Consider the following 16,064-nt stretch of genomic DNA (forward strand, 5'->3'; position numbering starts at 1 on the left):
GCCATAAAGGCAGAAGAGATAAAATTTATAATAATAAATAAAAAGTTTATTACTAAAATGGGATAAAGAATTAATTATCGATTATATTATCTATTTCTTAATTGCATAAAACGTTTAGAGATGTAGATATTACATCATATAATACTACTGACTATATGAAATAAAAATTGTTTCTGTTTTTATAAATAAAAAGTACACTTTTTAATATACATTTTTGACGATCAATACATTAACACTTTGTGACATAGGGATTATATCAAACTTAATATGAGATAAACATATATAGGACACATTATTGTTTGGCAGTATTTTGCCGATTAATCGGATATTACGATTTGTTTTTGCACCGACTAAAATATAGACAGCTTAAACTTACCGTTTTATTTTATTTTATACACGATAATATAGAATAAATAAGTAATTGTTGTATGTGTGTGTGTGTGTGTGTGTGTGTGTGTTTTTCATGAGATTACCCAAAGAGATTTGTCACAAAGCTGTTAAATCCGTTACTGATAGACGAGAAGATACCGCTGTTGGCATCGGCCGCAGTATTAATTCCCGATTGAGGTCGATAATGTAACGTATGATCACGGTGTGGATAAGGTCTTCCGCCGATATTTCCGTTATATAAAACAGATCCATTTTCATCGTCATATTGCCTCTGTTTCAAATATAATGAACTTTAATGTATGTAATATGTTAAAACGTAAGAGTGCAGATTAAAATATACACAAAGAGTATTGCATCGATATGTTAGTGATAGATTTTTCGCATTATTTTGTATAGCTAAATCTTTTTTCCTTTCCTCAATACAATATACTCAACATAAATATAAATTAATAAAGATACACGAATAAAAAACGCACAAATGGATCTTTCGCATTAGCTAGCATTACTTACTTTTGTCGAGTAAAGGGTAACATTGAGGAGTGTCGGATGTTGTTCAATTACTACAAATTCAATTTCACGAGGTACATATCCGTTTGAAAATACCTGAAAAAAACGTACGTGATATCAGATTCAGCATAATATAACATGGGCGAATAACACAGTTTCTAACAAATTTCTTATTTTATCTGCATACATCTTTTACATATTTTACTAGAGTATACGTGCATGCAGGCAAAAGGCAATCAATAAGGGAGAACGATTACATTGGACAGATTTACGTCTCAAACAACCTACCTCTAACTTGTAAACGCCAGGCAAAAGTATTCTCCAAAATTCGCCATATTTTGTTGTTGAGAAACTGACATCTCGTGATTTCACTTTAACGGAAGCCCTTTCGATAGGATTACCATTTTCATCGACAACAAAACCGTGAACACCTCTATGAGCTTCCGCCAGAAATTTGATTAGAGACTAAAAAGATATAGTAAGATGTTATAAAATAGAAACGCGTTTTAATGCTAAATAGACGCGCATTAAAGTCATATAGGCTCGAACGTCTTGTGTTATTCCTCTCTCTTTCTCTCTTTTTTCTCTCGCGCGCGCCCCTTAATTCTTCCTCTCATTAATTGTATACTGCAGTATAATCACCTTATTTCACAAGTCACTTACCGCTCGATTTTCCGCCCAGTAATGTGGTAAATCCGCGGCCGGAGGATATTTGCAACAAGAAAGTTCCAAGGTGATCTCCATACAGCCGTTCCACACGTAGTTGAAGTCTTGCATTCCACCGGTAAGCGGGTACCATTCGGCGCCGTTAGTAATTCCACGTTTAAATGCGGGCTGAGACGGCGAACAGGGTAATCCTTGATACATAGACCCATGGTTTCGAGAATACGTCAACGATAAATGTTGGAACACATCGTCATCCGGCGAGACGCTCGGCGTTGAAGTGAAACTCTGAAACACTATTCTCTCTATATGAAAAATTTACTGTTACTGTTTAAACTATAAATTGGACTATCTGTCCAATATAAATAGAGAATACAAAGATGATTTGTGTAATCTGTAGGATGCTGTCCACCGGACGTTTCTTTCAGATCTTTGGCTCTATAAATATCTCAACGAAAATGTCGAGACGCCTATAATTTTATCGCCTTTCTTCTTTTCTCTTTCCTTCTTCCTTCCCTTTTTTCTTAGTAAAACTGTACATGCGTTTCATGCCGCGTTTCTAATTGTACATCTAAATTTTTATATGTCCGTCAAGTACAATTTATTTAAGAAGTAGCTTTTCTTAGCGTAATTTCTATGAGACTAGCCGACTTTATCATTTACCTTTTTTCCAACATCTGCATATTCAAGTCACAATTGAGAATAATCATACTTGTAAAAAGTTTCTCATGCTTTGTAAGTAAATGATAAAGTAAATAAAGTCGCTATAACGAGCATTAACAATAAAAAATAATCATATATATTGCACAATACCTGCACATAGGGGCGCCGATCGACATATTCCTGACGGCATGAAAGTTTATATAATATCATGACAGCTTCAGATATGCAGCTATAGTCATAGCTGTCTGTAATCTGTCTGTTAATTGCTAATGCACAACATCGGAACGTTAATGAATTCGAAATTGATTCAATCAAAATATGGCTGGAGGATTGCTGCAGTCGAAAAAACAGTAATGCGCTCTTTCTCTTTTCGATTTTTATCTTTGTTCTTTTTTCTTAATTTCGAAATCGCATCATGCAAAAAGGACGATCACGATACAGATGTCAGTGGGACTACAACTCTGTGCGATTCCGTGGCTCGGAGTTGGATCGAGGACGCTCGAGAGCGAGCCGCACGCAGCATGGCTCACGCTGTCCGCCTTTTAACGATTTTAGCTCCGCGCGCGCGGAACGGTAACTCAACCAAGGTGATTCAACTTACGCGAATTTGGGGTATTGTCGAAGGGATAGCTGGCCACAAGCGCACCACCGTGCAGACTGCCCGAGAGCACGAACTGAATCTTCGAAACCCATTCCTTAACGGCCTCGGTTTCCGGTTGACTTTTTTTATTGTTTTGTTTAAAATAGTCTGGGAAATTGCGATTTAGGTCAAAGCCGCGCGCGTTATACCTGTGTAATCATACAATCGAATCGTGGAGATGAGAATTATGGATCATTTTCTTTTTTCGTGCGAAACGAATAAGAAATTAAAAGATGATATATATTTTAAGGTGGTTTTATCGTGTAAATACCAGTCAAAAGTCCCTCCATATGACTAAATAATTCAATAAAAACATTTCACATAGACTGTACGTATGCGATTATGTGACGTCACACTATCGAGTTGGCATTGAGCGATAAAACTACCTTAAGTTTAATTAACGTGTTTTGACGCTTATATCTTTTAGCAGAGACAAAAGCATTTAACGACGTATTTGTCAACGTTCCTGACAATTCATTCATATTTAGTTTGTGACTGTTTTGTGAAACATTAAGCACAAAACTTTTAATTTTATGTTTAATTTAAATCGAAAGAAAATATTGTCCCTTTGAAAGAAATATCGAAAGAGAGTGTCGGGTTTATTGCAATTTTTTTTATATTCACCTTCACCTTAAATCTTTTCATCGGTCATTAGGTTTAAAGTAAAAGTGTCAACATTGATTTGCGCAACCTGACCTGACTAGCCCAAAAAATAGAAACAAAGATAAAAATGACTAGTTAAGAAAATCGTTTATGTAAATGTCTAACCTGCCTTGACCACCGTCGCAGCGTCCCTCTTTAGAAACTTCAAAGCCATCAGGATTCATTGACGGTAGAATATGAATTCTTGTATTATCTAATAACCATGTAATATATGCGTCTGATCCGTACGATGTTACGAGAAACTGAAAAGAAAAAAAGAAAACTGAAAAAGAGATATTTGATTTGCAGAGACTTGTAAGAAATATATGCGCGTTATTTGTCAAATGCAAATAAATTATTAATATTAATATTATCATTCATATTGATTTAATATCCATCAGTTAATATTGATCGATATTAATTAATAAACTCAATTATAAATTGTTGTTTGTATTTGCAACTACTTTACCAGATAAAATCTCTTATCCGCGCGAATAAATCTTCTCTTCATAAAGCATTGTATACGCGATGAACCGAATTGCAGAGCAATAAGGGACATACGCTGCGCATGTGTTACTCGTTATATTGCGAGTAACGCGTGATGTGGAAATTCCAACGCTTGACATAATTACGTACATGAATGAGATGAAGCATTAATTCACGTCCCACAGCTTCGTTTCCGTGTATGTTAGCGATATATTTTACATCGGGCTTTCCGATCATGTGCTCGTACGGCGAGGATGACACGACCATTACCCATAAATCACGACCTGTCGTACGAGAGTATCGCTTGATTATAATTTATTCCGCTTCTCCTCCGCTTTTAAATATAAGTGTTGAAATGTGTATAAATGAGACGCCAATCGAAACGGCAGTCTTAGGTATTTCCTTTTATGCCGTTTATCGTGATCTCGATTAGACATCTGTAACATCGTACGAAGATAACGTACCTTTCACCGACTTTCCTATTGAATACAGCGCGGTGAGATTTTGAAATCGAAGGGACGTCGCGCGAAGAAAGCGGCTCATCTGCTCGTAATTGTGATACTTGAACTCGATGTTGTACGGTTCCTCATACATTAAGAAACGCGGATGATATAAACGAGGTACGTCTCCTTTACTGTGGAATTGCATTCCGCGAATGCTCCCATAAACGAAGACAAGAAAAAGTAGTGCACGATACATTCTGTAACAATTAATATCGTCGAATTATATGTATAACAATAAATATACTTGTGGCCGGATGAAATGTATTTAGAAAGCCTTTAAAATTAAAATTTTCTTTCGTTCTTTAATCAATTAAGTAATGTACTTGATAAGTATATAAATAGAAATAAAAAAAAGAGACAGAGGGAGTATATAATATATCGTATAATATAAAAATTCTAAAAATACACTTTTTCAATAAAAATATTGTAATCTTCGTGCGCATATAACATAACGTATTTAAGAATTATTTATCGTCTTATTCTTTTACATTTCAGAATATACAATACTTAAAATAATATCACGCTTACAAAACTTAATTATTAAAACCTTATTGTTACTAAAAATTACTTTACGTTACCTGATTGCCTAAACGTGTATCAGCAATGGAGAGAGATCGCACTGTGGAATCCGTAGAATCCGATCGTAAAATCAACGATCTTCCGCGTTCGTGTGCGCGCAAACTATTCGCGAAAGCGATTCGCGAGGCAGTATACGTGAGTGACGAGTTTTTTCAATGCTGGTTTTTTCTTCCGTTACTTCCAGTATCGAGTTTATATGGGGGACACGGTACCGCCGACGAGGAGGACACATGCACTGTTTTTCGGTCGTATACGCGATCACGTTGGCGCGCAGACGGCGGATGAGGTGACGGACAGCATTTACGGAAATCGTGAAAGAAGAAATGAAAGGAAAAGGAAAAAATGAAAAGAAAAGAAAAGAAAAAGAGAAAGAGAGAGAGAGAGAAGAGGAGGAAAAGGAGAAGGAGGAGGAGGAGGAGGAGGAGGAGGAAAAGGAAGAGAAGAGATAAAGAGGCTGTGGATCAAAGATCCCGAAGAACAGCCACGATGCCGAGCGAGATCGAGCCGAGGAGCGTAGGTGAGGACTAGGTGTAGATCTCAGTTCGTGAGAGTAACGGCGCGAAGAGATGTGTGATGATACTGTGTGAACTTACAAAGAGAGAAGCGGAATATGCCGTGCACTCACTACCACCACCAGCAAGCAACACCAAACGCCAGTAGCAGTACCGGTATAGCAGTAGCAGTAGCAGTAGCAGTAGTAATACCAGTACCAGTACCAGTACCAGTACCAGTACCAGCACCAGCACCAGCACCAGCACTCGAGCACCCAAGCACCACCACTGCCGACGCCACCACCACTACTAATGAAACCCACTTCCTCCGTCGCTCTGGTATCTGCTGCTGTCTGCTCGCCGTTGTAGCCCAACCACTAGCACAATGTGTCCCAGCTAGGAGACAGCCCGTTTACTGTCTCATCTCGACACTACCACACTGTCAACCGAGCACACAATGAGCAACGCCGTCAAGCGTATCGCGGCGAATTGTTATTTTGCGCACATTTAGCGTGGACGCATTTATCGTAATATCTGAAAATCTCTCGTGAACGTGGAAACGCGCGTTCGTTTCGCACGGCGATGTAACGAAACAAAAGTGTGAAACGCGTGATCCGCAAAAACCGTAAGAAACGTAAAAAAACGTCCGATTCTCTACGAATCAGTTAACAAATGAGTTTTGACAATATATAATTAAGATAAAGAGGCTCTCTATAAAAGTAGCTCAGCAAAAGTCAATTGTATATATCTTGAAAAATATTTCAAGTTAAATGAATATTTATTATACATTTCATAATAAATGATGAGAAAACTGTTTTCTACAGATGTAATGCGTTATATTGGTAAGAGAATCGCGCTAATTGAGGCGCGCTAATTAAAAAGCTATACAATTTTTTTCCTCCCGCGCTATTCTTATTCGGAGGCGCGAATTGTATATAGCTTCTCTCTAATAGTTATAATTAATAATTTTAGTATAATTCTAGTATTTGATTGTTACGCATCACAAATTAATTTCTAAGCGATCTCTCGCGGCTCTTGACACGTAAAGAGAACAAGTACATATGAAACTCGCGTGCGCGACTAGCGATTACAAACTACTACGACCGTCGCGTTTACCACTACTAATCGACATCACTACTACTAGCAACGGTGTTAATTGAGGTGAAGAGGTTTTCGTTCTTGATGTTTGGCACACGAGCCAACCGACCAACTCACCCACCCATCCACCCACCCACCTATCCACGAGCCGCTGTTACAGGCGATTTCGCGTCAGCTCTAGGCGCTATATTTTCGAATATAATGAGCCGCCTGTCTATCCGTGCGCTGAGGGCACCACCACAGAGATGGTGTACAGGTCGATAGACAGCATTCGTAAGATCACTGACGTCCACCACACGTACTTTCGACGTGCTATTGAGGACGGTGTCCTACTAGCGGTGCTTGCTTGCATGCCCGCCCGCCCGTTCCTCTGCCTACGTACCGAAGGCGCGCGGATCACGGTTTCGGATGGATCGTTGAACTCGTGAGCGGAAGGTGAAACACATCGAAAAAAAGTAGCCTCGGCGAGAAGTGTGTCACCGAGGCATCGCAGGTAGCAAGTAAAATGAAAGGCGAGAGAGAGAGAGAGAGAGAGAGAGAGAGAGAGAGAGAGAGAGAGAGAGAGAGAGGAGAGAGAAAAGGAATACTCGAACTTGGAGTTCCTGAGGAAATAGACTTTGCTCACGGTCGATGTGGTTTACCTTGAAACGACCAACCGCCTTCTCTGCCTCAAAGAAGACCTTTTCGTAACGGTACCGTTATTAAACAACATACACAAACACATACACATTTAAAATTTAATGAATTTTAATAAAACCGTTAATAAAATGCAGTCGAAAATGTGCGGAAAATCGAGAGATCTTGATATTAAATATTTTTTTACTTTGGAACAAAATATACTTTTCAACAAGCGACAAAACGGTAACATGTATCGTGAGACGGATAAACATTTGCTTTTAGACTTAGACTTACTGTATGCAGCAAGAATACACGGTGTTATAGAGATATATAATTATACTTGCGATGAGAGGGTGAATATCTGCCGTTCTTGCAAATGTCGTAATGTAGATTTATTAATGACCGCAATTAACAACTATGGAGAGAGGTACGTAACATTAAAGCCACTGAAAGTTAACTGGCAATTTTCTCTTATATAAAATAATTATTATTCTCAGAACCTTTTGCCTTGTTCTCTATAAAGTATTGTATGTATAATCATAATAATTAATTATAATGTATATATATATATATATATATGTGCGTGTGTGTGTGTGTGTGTGTGTGTGTGTGTATGTGTACATATATTATATAATATGTATATCGCGCGCGATTTTGCACACAATTTTTATTTACATGTGTACATGTAAAAATTTTATTTTCTCTAATGCAATGTTATATACATATTATATTGTATTTGGAACTTAGAAAATCACTTTTGCAATAAAACAAGGTACTTTGAGGAAAAAAAATATATTGCAACAATCGAAAGATAATATATTTGTCCTAAAAAATGTAAACGTGCAGCCAAAAGAATATGAGTTAAGTATTTAACATAGCGCTGTTACTTACCAGAGTTTTATAATAAACGCTTGTGTAAAAGTATATTTCCTTTCCTGGGAACATGACAATATGTTGGAATTTATCGGAAGGGATAACATTCCTCAATTGGTTCAAACGACAATATCGTTATAATTACAAGTCCGATAGCGGTGGTAAGGTATCGACAAGATGCCGCCAAGTTATTAATGAATCATTAATTTTAAGTCGTGTAGGGATGACACGGTTGACGCAAACGCACTTATCCGTAGTATCTTACGAACCATTCCCGCGTTTATATATTGTTATATATTAGTTATTTTTACCGATACGCGCAAAAACATACAAACTGTAGTTACATACATGATTCCGTTTTGCTACGAAGATTAACCATAAGGTCTTTGTATAAAACTGTACTGCATATTATAAAAATATACGCAGAAAAAGTAGGTTTAGAAAAATATTTTTGCTTTTGAAAACTATAATTAATTATTTAAACAAAAGAAGAACACTCTTTCTGTAAAAGATATATTATACTGTTACGTGCTATTACTAATAGAGATTATTTTTTCAATGAATATGAGAATATTACTTTGGTTATAGCAACTGTAGAAATGCAGATACTCTCTCTCAATTTCTTATTATATACTATAAGTGGTTTGTGGCGACCAATCGAGTGGTCTTCAAAATGCTCCAAATTGCTGTATAGCGTGTTCACCTTTTTCACGATATATTTATTGGCATATTTGATGCTGACTCACTTGCTATATATCATCTTTGTTATCGATAATGTGGATGACTTTGCTTCGACTTCCCCATTTTTCTTCTCGATGATCAGCTTAATGTTCAAAGCGTTTACTGCTGTAATCTATCGCGATCGGATTGTCAATACAATTGAAATTCTGCAAGAAAAACCTTGCAAAGCCTGCGATGAAGATGAGACTGATATCCTGATGAAATTCGATCGTTCAATTAGGTTGGTATATCAACATCTCTGTCGGCTTTTTCGATAATATCAATTTTGATAAGTAAATCAGTAAGCGTATGATAATACACACACACACACACACACACACAGAGTTATTTAATAAAACTATATTCACGAGCAGCAATAGAAAATAAATAAATTAAACTGGAGAATTCTTAATTACACAAATTAATTTTTCTCAAAGCAAATGGACTAAATCATTATGGCACAATTGCAAATACACATTGTACAATATTGTATGCGTTTTATGAATTCATGCGTCTCATGATCGTTATAGCATTAACAGGCCTATTTAAAATGTTACGTGCAATGATTGATGTTCCCTCTCGTCTCGAATTTATCGAACAGAATTGTCAATCCAATATAATTTTGAAGCAACCTTTACAGCAGCCTTGTGTCATTCTTGTCCTACGATAATTATATGTTTCTAATATATTTTTAAAAATTGTATGCAGATTTTATTCCATATGTTACCTACTTATATGTGCATTCTCGGCGGTGGGTGCCGTGTCAGCAGGAGTGCTCGATGTTTTAAAGGGTGAGATACCCTATAATACATGGATTCCTTGGGATTGCACTTCGTTCCTTTTATTCTTATTTACGGCCCTTCAAGAGATCATAGCTTTAATTATAGCCACGATTGTAAACGTCGCGACAGAAACTATAATATTAGGATTTTGCTTACAATTGTGTGCCCAGTTTGAAATCTTGAAATATCGCCTTCAAAGAATGATAAAACGTAAGGAAGAAGAAATATTTCCAAAAAATTTGTTGAATAATACGTCGCGTAAAATAAGTGAATTTTCGGAACACATTTCCCATCATCTGTGCATAATCAGGTTCGTCAAATATTATAAATGATATAAAGTTACTTATATAAGCGTATATATATATATATTTTTATATTAAATATATCAAATAATACTTAATATATACCTACCACACACACACATAGGTGCGCGCGCGATACCGCCGATACTTTGCTTTCTTAATTTCATGTTTCTTAAACAAAAGCTAAAAATAAAACTTACGTAACATAACAATACAAATTAGGAAGTATCCTTTATTAGATAATACTGTTTAGCAGTTTTTCTAATACTGTTTCGAATTTTGCAATAATTAAATTTTTTATAAGATAAAAATTTTTATATAAATAAAAATAAACATGTAAAAAAATGAGAAAAAATTGATATAATAAGCAGTAATATATAGATATTCTTTTTTTCACAAAAGTCATCTGTGCAAAATATCTACAAGTTAATGTGTGAAAATTTTTACAATTATTTCACTTCGATGTAAAACAATTTTTGTTGATTTGTACGTATATACTTAACATTTTTTTGCAAGACGTAAACATGTAATGCGAAACTTTTTTTGGGAAGTTTTCTGTAAACACAGGAGTGCATTCAATTTCGATAGAGTTATTTAACACAAATAACGCAATAATATATGAAGATTAAGTTATATGATCTGTCTTAAGATAGGTGTGCCAGTTTGCTGCATTCCGATTTTATATTTAAAACCGCATTATGAGAAAAATAAGAAAAAGAAAAATATAAATAAAATAGTTTTAGCAAGCTACAAACATGTAAATCGACCTAACATTAATGATATATACTCACTATTGTTTTTAAACTATGCTATTTGCAAAAGAAAATTGGAAAACATTTTATTTTTATTTGTAGAAATTGTTTTTAGCTGATTTTATGTAGAAACAAAAATCACAAATATACAAAGTATGAATTTTTACTTCTTTAACTACCTAAACAGATGTTTTCATCAATATTAATAAAATGCATAGTTTCGAATAATAAGAGGGTGCCACTTTAAAAGATCTCGATATCTTCGATATCGATATCGGCGATTTTCTTATACATATACAGGATGTCCGATACTCAATGGTGTAAAGCGCTTGTGGGCAGGTAGAGTGCAGGGCTAAACTGAATCGAAAAGTCCATTTTGCGATCTTTGCAATAGTTATCGAAATACTAATCATTAAAAAAAAAACTGTGAGCATACTAGTGAGTATCAGACACCCTATATATGTATATTATATACAGGTGTTTGAAAATTCAACCGACAAACTTTCAGAAATTGTCGGGGGTACCAAAAGGATTATTTTTTGGAAATGGACCTAGAGTCGAAAGCGTGTCGTTACACCGCTACGACAGACAGTGTTCGAACAAGATCGGACTCGAAATATCTAAAAAAATATAAGTTTTCTAAAAAATTGTTTCACCAGACAAAAGTTGTAGGGTGTAAAAAGGTCTATTTACATAAAACTACTGTTTAAAACTTATATTTGTTTAGATATTTCAAGGTCCGATCTTTTTTGAACACTGTCTGCCGTAACGGTGTAACGACACGCTTCCGATGGTTTAGGTCCATTTGCAAAAAATAATCCTTTTGGTGCCCCCAACAATCTCTGAAAGTTTGAATTTTCGAACACCCTGTATATTGTATAAGGTATACAATTGTAATATAACAAATAATAATATATGAGAATTGATTCGGCTGAGGTTACAAATTGGTGCTCAATTTGGTGCTTTTTAAATTTTTTAATTAATATCTACAGTCTCGCGGTTAGTCGGTTTCATTTTGTCGGTTCTCATTATTATTTATTGTACACATAAGATGGCCTTATTTGAAATTATAACATATATATTATGTATAGAATTACCCCTAAAAAACACACATACATACGTTTGATATACAGCATTTGTTAACAACTTAATTCTTCAATTATGCATTTGTGATGCAACACGTAATAATTGTAATATAATGTGTAAACATTTACAGACTTGCCAAAATGATCAACGACGTGTTTAGCCAAGTGATATTCGTTCAATTTTTCGTCAGTATTTTGGTATTGTGTTCAACTGTGTTCCATCTGTCTTCTCATTTGACAGTTACTGACCTTTCCACCTTGGTCGTCTTTACAATCAGCATGTTTGTACAAATTTTTATTTATTGTTGGGCTGGAAACGAAGTTATGCTCAAGGTAATTATGGCTGCTATAAAATGATATATTTGAACAGAAAATAATATTATAACAAAAAGAAATTTCTGCAAGACTTTTGCAACTATGCTATTTTATTTATTCTTTCATTTATTTTAATCAGTTTTATTTGCGTAGAGTACTGGATTGGGCGAAGCGATATATCATATGGACTGGATATTGATGACAATAAGCGAACAAAAGGATCTACTAATGATTATGAAACGTAGCACAAAACCCATTAAATTAACCAGCAGCTTCTTGATAACTTTATCTTTGGAATCGTATGGCGATGTCAGTTATTCAAGACCTATAATATTCTCACAAGTAAAGCACGCTTCCTACTAAATTCTCATTTTACTTTATTACAGCTTTTGAAGATGTCTTTCTCCGCATTTAACGTTTTGCAACAATTTTGAAAGTTTATTTACTCCTTCGCAATACACTATGTGTACAATATTATATAACGAATAAATCGCTCATTGCAAAATATATTTCAATATTTAATTAAAGTTAGCATGCGGTTGTTAACACGCTTTATTTCTTACTAACGTATGATGAGTTGATAATGAGTAATGATATGAGTTATTTATATTTATATATAAATAAATATTTACAGTGCATTCAAAAAGTTTCGAGACTGAATTTTTTCCGGACGCACTAAATAGCGCTGTCTATATATATATATATATCAATGGTGGGACTAATTAGTATAAAGTTTTTGCAAGTGTCCCACATTTTTTGCGTCGCTATTGAGTAAACTGTTCATGTACAGGGTGTTGTACATACACATTAGACAGTGTTGCGCGGCAGACTTTGCCCTTTTACAGAGGCAGACGCGGCTCAGTAATACTAAAAATTTTAAAAATACTAAAAACTAAAGTAAATACTAAATACTCATTATTTACTAAGCTGCGCCTGCCGCTGCAAGTCGCACAATTTGTCATATTGCTTAATATGTATATGCACCCTGTACAGTGCATATTTTAAAATTTCAAGATTTATTAACTTGTCACGTTACACTTAAAATCGACTCCACGTCCTTGAAACTGATCTCTTTAAGGCTGTTTTTAATTTTGGGAAGAAGAAGAAGAAGAAGTCTGCTGGAGTTAAATAGCGGCGAGTAGGGCGGGTAATTAATAACTGCGACCGATTTTTGTGCCAAGAATCTGTGAATTTTTCTTTTTATTGTTTTGTGTGTGTCATTCAAACACCTTATACTACGATTTAAACAGTCTTCTCCGTATGTATTTTGCATCATTATGAACATTTCCGATGCGTTTTTCTCATATTTGAAACAAAATTTTACCGCGGCTCTTTGCTTTATGTCAAAATTCGTGACAAGCCAATAAATCTTGCAATTTAGAAATATGCACTGTTGTACATTACTATGTACATTAGACGCTATTAATGCATCCAGGAAAAAAAATTCGGTCCCGGAACATTTTAAATGAAGGAGTATATATAAATAGAATGTAGATACGAAACGCGCGCGTAGATTACGCGAAACAATAAATAAAAAATTAACTTAAAGTCAGTCGAATAATTGATATTACATAAATACAATAACTGTTTTTACACATTATTTTGATTAACGTCTCAGAAACTTATCTTAGATATTTTTTATATATTCTCGAGACATTTCACCGTATTGATAGAAAAATGACACAAGTAACACAATTTTTTTTTTAAAGAGCATGTAAAGTTAAATTCAGCCTCGTAGAATTTTTTGTTTATTCTTATATTTACTTTTTTATGTTGTTGATTCTTGTATGTATAACTTCATGCTGTGAAAGATGTCATAATATAAAATGTAAATTATATATGATACAGTACAAATATTAAACACTATGATTTTTGCGTTTTTAATTTATGAATATTAACAATTAAATACGAGTAAAAAATATTCAAACTTTACATCATAGTGCCGCCGTAATATATATTAGTTTTATATACAAATAATAATATTATTTAGTTTATTTAATTAATAGGAAAAGAAAAATATTTTTTCTATGATTATCACATTTCTATGAAATACTTTACACGTATGTAAGAGTTGATATAAGAGTTCTGCTAGCGTCTTCATATTTGATAAACAGACAAACAGCAATTACGTACAGCAAAAAATATACGTATTCTCAACATTACTTTGTAATACTGAGACAATAAAGTAAGGGAAATATACCTAATCACTTATGTTCTCATTCACTGAACTATTTCCATGACTTTTCTGACATGAATAAACATTTTATTCGATGGGAATATGACAATATGTTTAGATACAAGGGTAAATGCACCCCTTGATCGTTACGAGTAAAACGGCCTTCGCATCCGTTACTACAGCTGTCATTACGCTATTCGCATAAACGGAAAATAAACTATATGCACCATAATAAACTATAATAGACTCTATATTAATGACCGTCGGTAATGGCATAAGGCTAAGAAGTTGAACCGAGTAAACACGTACGTAGCTTCACTTTGTAACACAAATAAACAATTTTATTTAATTAAAATTTAATTGTCTGTTTCTACGATATTGAAACAAACTTACGTCTATGATAACATCTTTTAATTCTGTTGTGTTGTTAAAAATGTGAAAAGCAGTATTCTGAGAAAAGTACGCGATAGATATTTCTAACTTTTCCCCGTCCCTCTTTCCTTCCCTCCCATCTCTTTCTCTCTCTCTCTTAATCATATTGATACATTTTATAGCTCAAATAATATCGTTTGACTGTTAACTTATAATATAAATTATATTCAATTTCTGTATTGAATAAATAATATTTGTTTACAGTCATAATTTGCAACAAGTAATTAATAAGTATAAACAGTTTTTTCGCAATTCTTCATTAACCATTCTTTTACAAATTCAATATATAGAAACAAGTTACATCCTTATGCGACATAAAGTAAACTGATTGTAAAAAGAGATACCAGTATGCAGATGTTTTCTCTAAATTTCCTAATGTATACCATTGGTGGTGTATGGATGCCAATTGAATGGTCATCGAACATTGCTAAGCTACTGTATAATGCGTTTACTACTATTGTATTAATCTTGTTATATTTTTTGATGATAACACAATTTATGGATATCATTCTTGTTGTCGATAATATTGATGATTTTGCCACAAATACTTTAATGTTTCTGACTATTGTTGCTGTTACTTGTAAAGCGACAATCGTTGTGATGCGTCGAAATGCAATCATCAATTTGGTGCAAGTATTGTTGACGGCACCTTGTAAGCCTCGAGACGAGGACGAAATAGCGATACAAACGAAATTTGATAAATTTATCAGGTGAGCATTTGCCACTATTACAATTTTTTGATAAGAAAATGTTAATAATGCTTTACTTCAAACGCCTACAAATTAAACATTTTTCTTTTGCAATTAGATTCAAAATTTAAAAAAGTTGTCTCTCCGACGCGACGTACCAAAGCCCTCTAAATTTCTTTTTTAATAAATTTTATTTTTTTGTTCAAAATCTATCAATTTTTAACGTTTTGCTAAACAAATATTTTAATAAATTAATTCTCCGTCGGCAATGTAAAATTTCCAAGTTTCCTAGTTTCCGAAAATGAATCTTTAAAGTCCACAGTACATTTTTTTATTGTTCACACTTATTGTACATTTATGAAACCTTTACCAAGTTTTTATCATAATAGAAATCAGATTGTATTTTACTTATTTTTTAGATTTAAATGTAAGTAAAAGTTTTGAAAAAACGTGATATTATTTAAAAATTTTTATAAATTTTTATAATTTTTATATGAGTAAATAAAAAAAATCCTTTTAGGACCTAAAATAATACCGTTCCTTACTGTTTATTCATTCTCTTAAAATTCGCAATTAAAAAATCAACTGTGCTTTAGAAGACTTATGATTGCCGACGGAGGCTTAGCAATATTATTTTGTGTGTGTGTGTGTGTGTGTG

At 34.0% G+C, this 16,064-nt stretch overlaps 3 protein-coding genes across 5 annotated transcripts in view; 2 read left to right on the forward strand and 1 right to left on the reverse strand.

Annotated features, from left to right (window-relative positions):
- Window positions 1-74: 74 nt before the first annotated feature.
- On the reverse strand, window positions 75-5,757 carry LOC105460323 (carboxypeptidase M). 3 transcript variants are annotated; one of them, XM_011706767.1, is made up of 11 exons: window positions 5,667-5,757; window positions 5,073-5,308; window positions 4,456-4,691; window positions 4,142-4,275; window positions 3,632-3,768; window positions 2,825-3,012; window positions 2,374-2,403; window positions 1,561-1,856; window positions 1,186-1,362; window positions 901-993; window positions 75-661 (listed from the first exon to the last, which is right to left on the reverse strand). In XM_011706767.1, the coding sequence occupies exons 3-11, from the start codon at window positions 4,688-4,690 to the stop codon at window positions 470-472; spliced, it is 1,482 nt and encodes a 493-aa protein (XP_011705069.1). In that variant the 5' UTR covers window position 4,691; window positions 5,073-5,308; window positions 5,667-5,757; the 3' UTR covers window positions 75-469. The 3 variants fall into 3 exon arrangements, with proteins under 3 accessions (XP_011705069.1, XP_011705068.1, XP_011705070.1); XM_011706766.1 differs by lacking the exon at window positions 5,667-5,757 and having other exon boundaries at window positions 5,073-5,457; XM_011706768.1 differs by lacking the exons at window positions 2,374-2,403; window positions 5,667-5,757 and having other exon boundaries at window positions 5,073-5,457.
- A 3,223-nt stretch (window positions 5,758-8,980) lies between these two features.
- On the forward strand, window positions 8,981-12,576 carry LOC105460328 (putative odorant receptor 85d). The gene is made up of 6 exons (XM_011706773.1): window positions 8,981-9,114; window positions 9,582-9,965; window positions 11,926-11,997; window positions 12,073-12,127; window positions 12,263-12,418; window positions 12,496-12,576. Exons 1-6 carry the CDS (start codon window positions 8,981-8,983, stop codon window positions 12,541-12,543), a joined length of 849 nt encoding a protein of 282 aa, XP_011705075.1. The 3' UTR covers window positions 12,544-12,576.
- A 2,489-nt stretch (window positions 12,577-15,065) lies between these two features.
- LOC105460329 overlaps window positions 15,066-16,064 on the forward strand; it is a 7,931-nt gene continuing 6,932 nt past the window's right edge. The window contains exon 1 of the mRNA XM_011706774.1: window positions 15,066-15,427. Coding sequence (XP_011705076.1) covers window positions 15,066-15,427 — 362 coding nt within the window. The remainder of the gene's footprint in view (window positions 15,428-16,064) is intronic.

The sequence above is a fragment of the Wasmannia auropunctata genome, unplaced genomic scaffold (assembly GCF_000956235.1).
Source record: "Wasmannia auropunctata unplaced genomic scaffold, wasmannia.A_1.0 LD324286.1, whole genome shotgun sequence".
In the NCBI taxonomy this organism is placed as follows: domain Eukaryota; kingdom Metazoa; phylum Arthropoda; class Insecta; order Hymenoptera; family Formicidae; genus Wasmannia; species Wasmannia auropunctata.

Excerpts from the sequence above, each read along its gene's own strand:
- LOC105460323 (XM_011706767.1), bottom strand. The coding sequence starts at position 4,690 with ATGTATCGTGCACTACTTTTTCTTGTCTTCGTTTATGGGAGCATTCGC. Across the intron at positions 3,013-3,631 it reads TGCGACGGTGGTCAAGGCAG|GTATAACGCGCGCGGCTTTG; the intron begins GTTAGACATTTA and ends ATGATTACACAG. Across the intron at positions 662-900 it reads TTACCCTTTACTCGACAAAA|AGGCAATATGACGATGAAAA; the intron begins GTAAGTAATGCT and ends TATTTGAAACAG.
- LOC105460328 (XM_011706773.1), top strand. The coding sequence starts at position 8,981 with ATGTTCAAAGCGTTTACTGCTGTAATCTATCGCGATCGGATTGTCAAT. Across the intron at positions 9,966-11,925 it reads CATCATCTGTGCATAATCAG|ACTTGCCAAAATGATCAACG; the intron begins GTTCGTCAAATA and ends AAACATTTACAG. Across the intron at positions 12,419-12,495 it reads CTTTGGAATCGTATGGCGAT|CTTTTGAAGATGTCTTTCTC; the intron begins GTCAGTTATTCA and ends ACTTTATTACAG.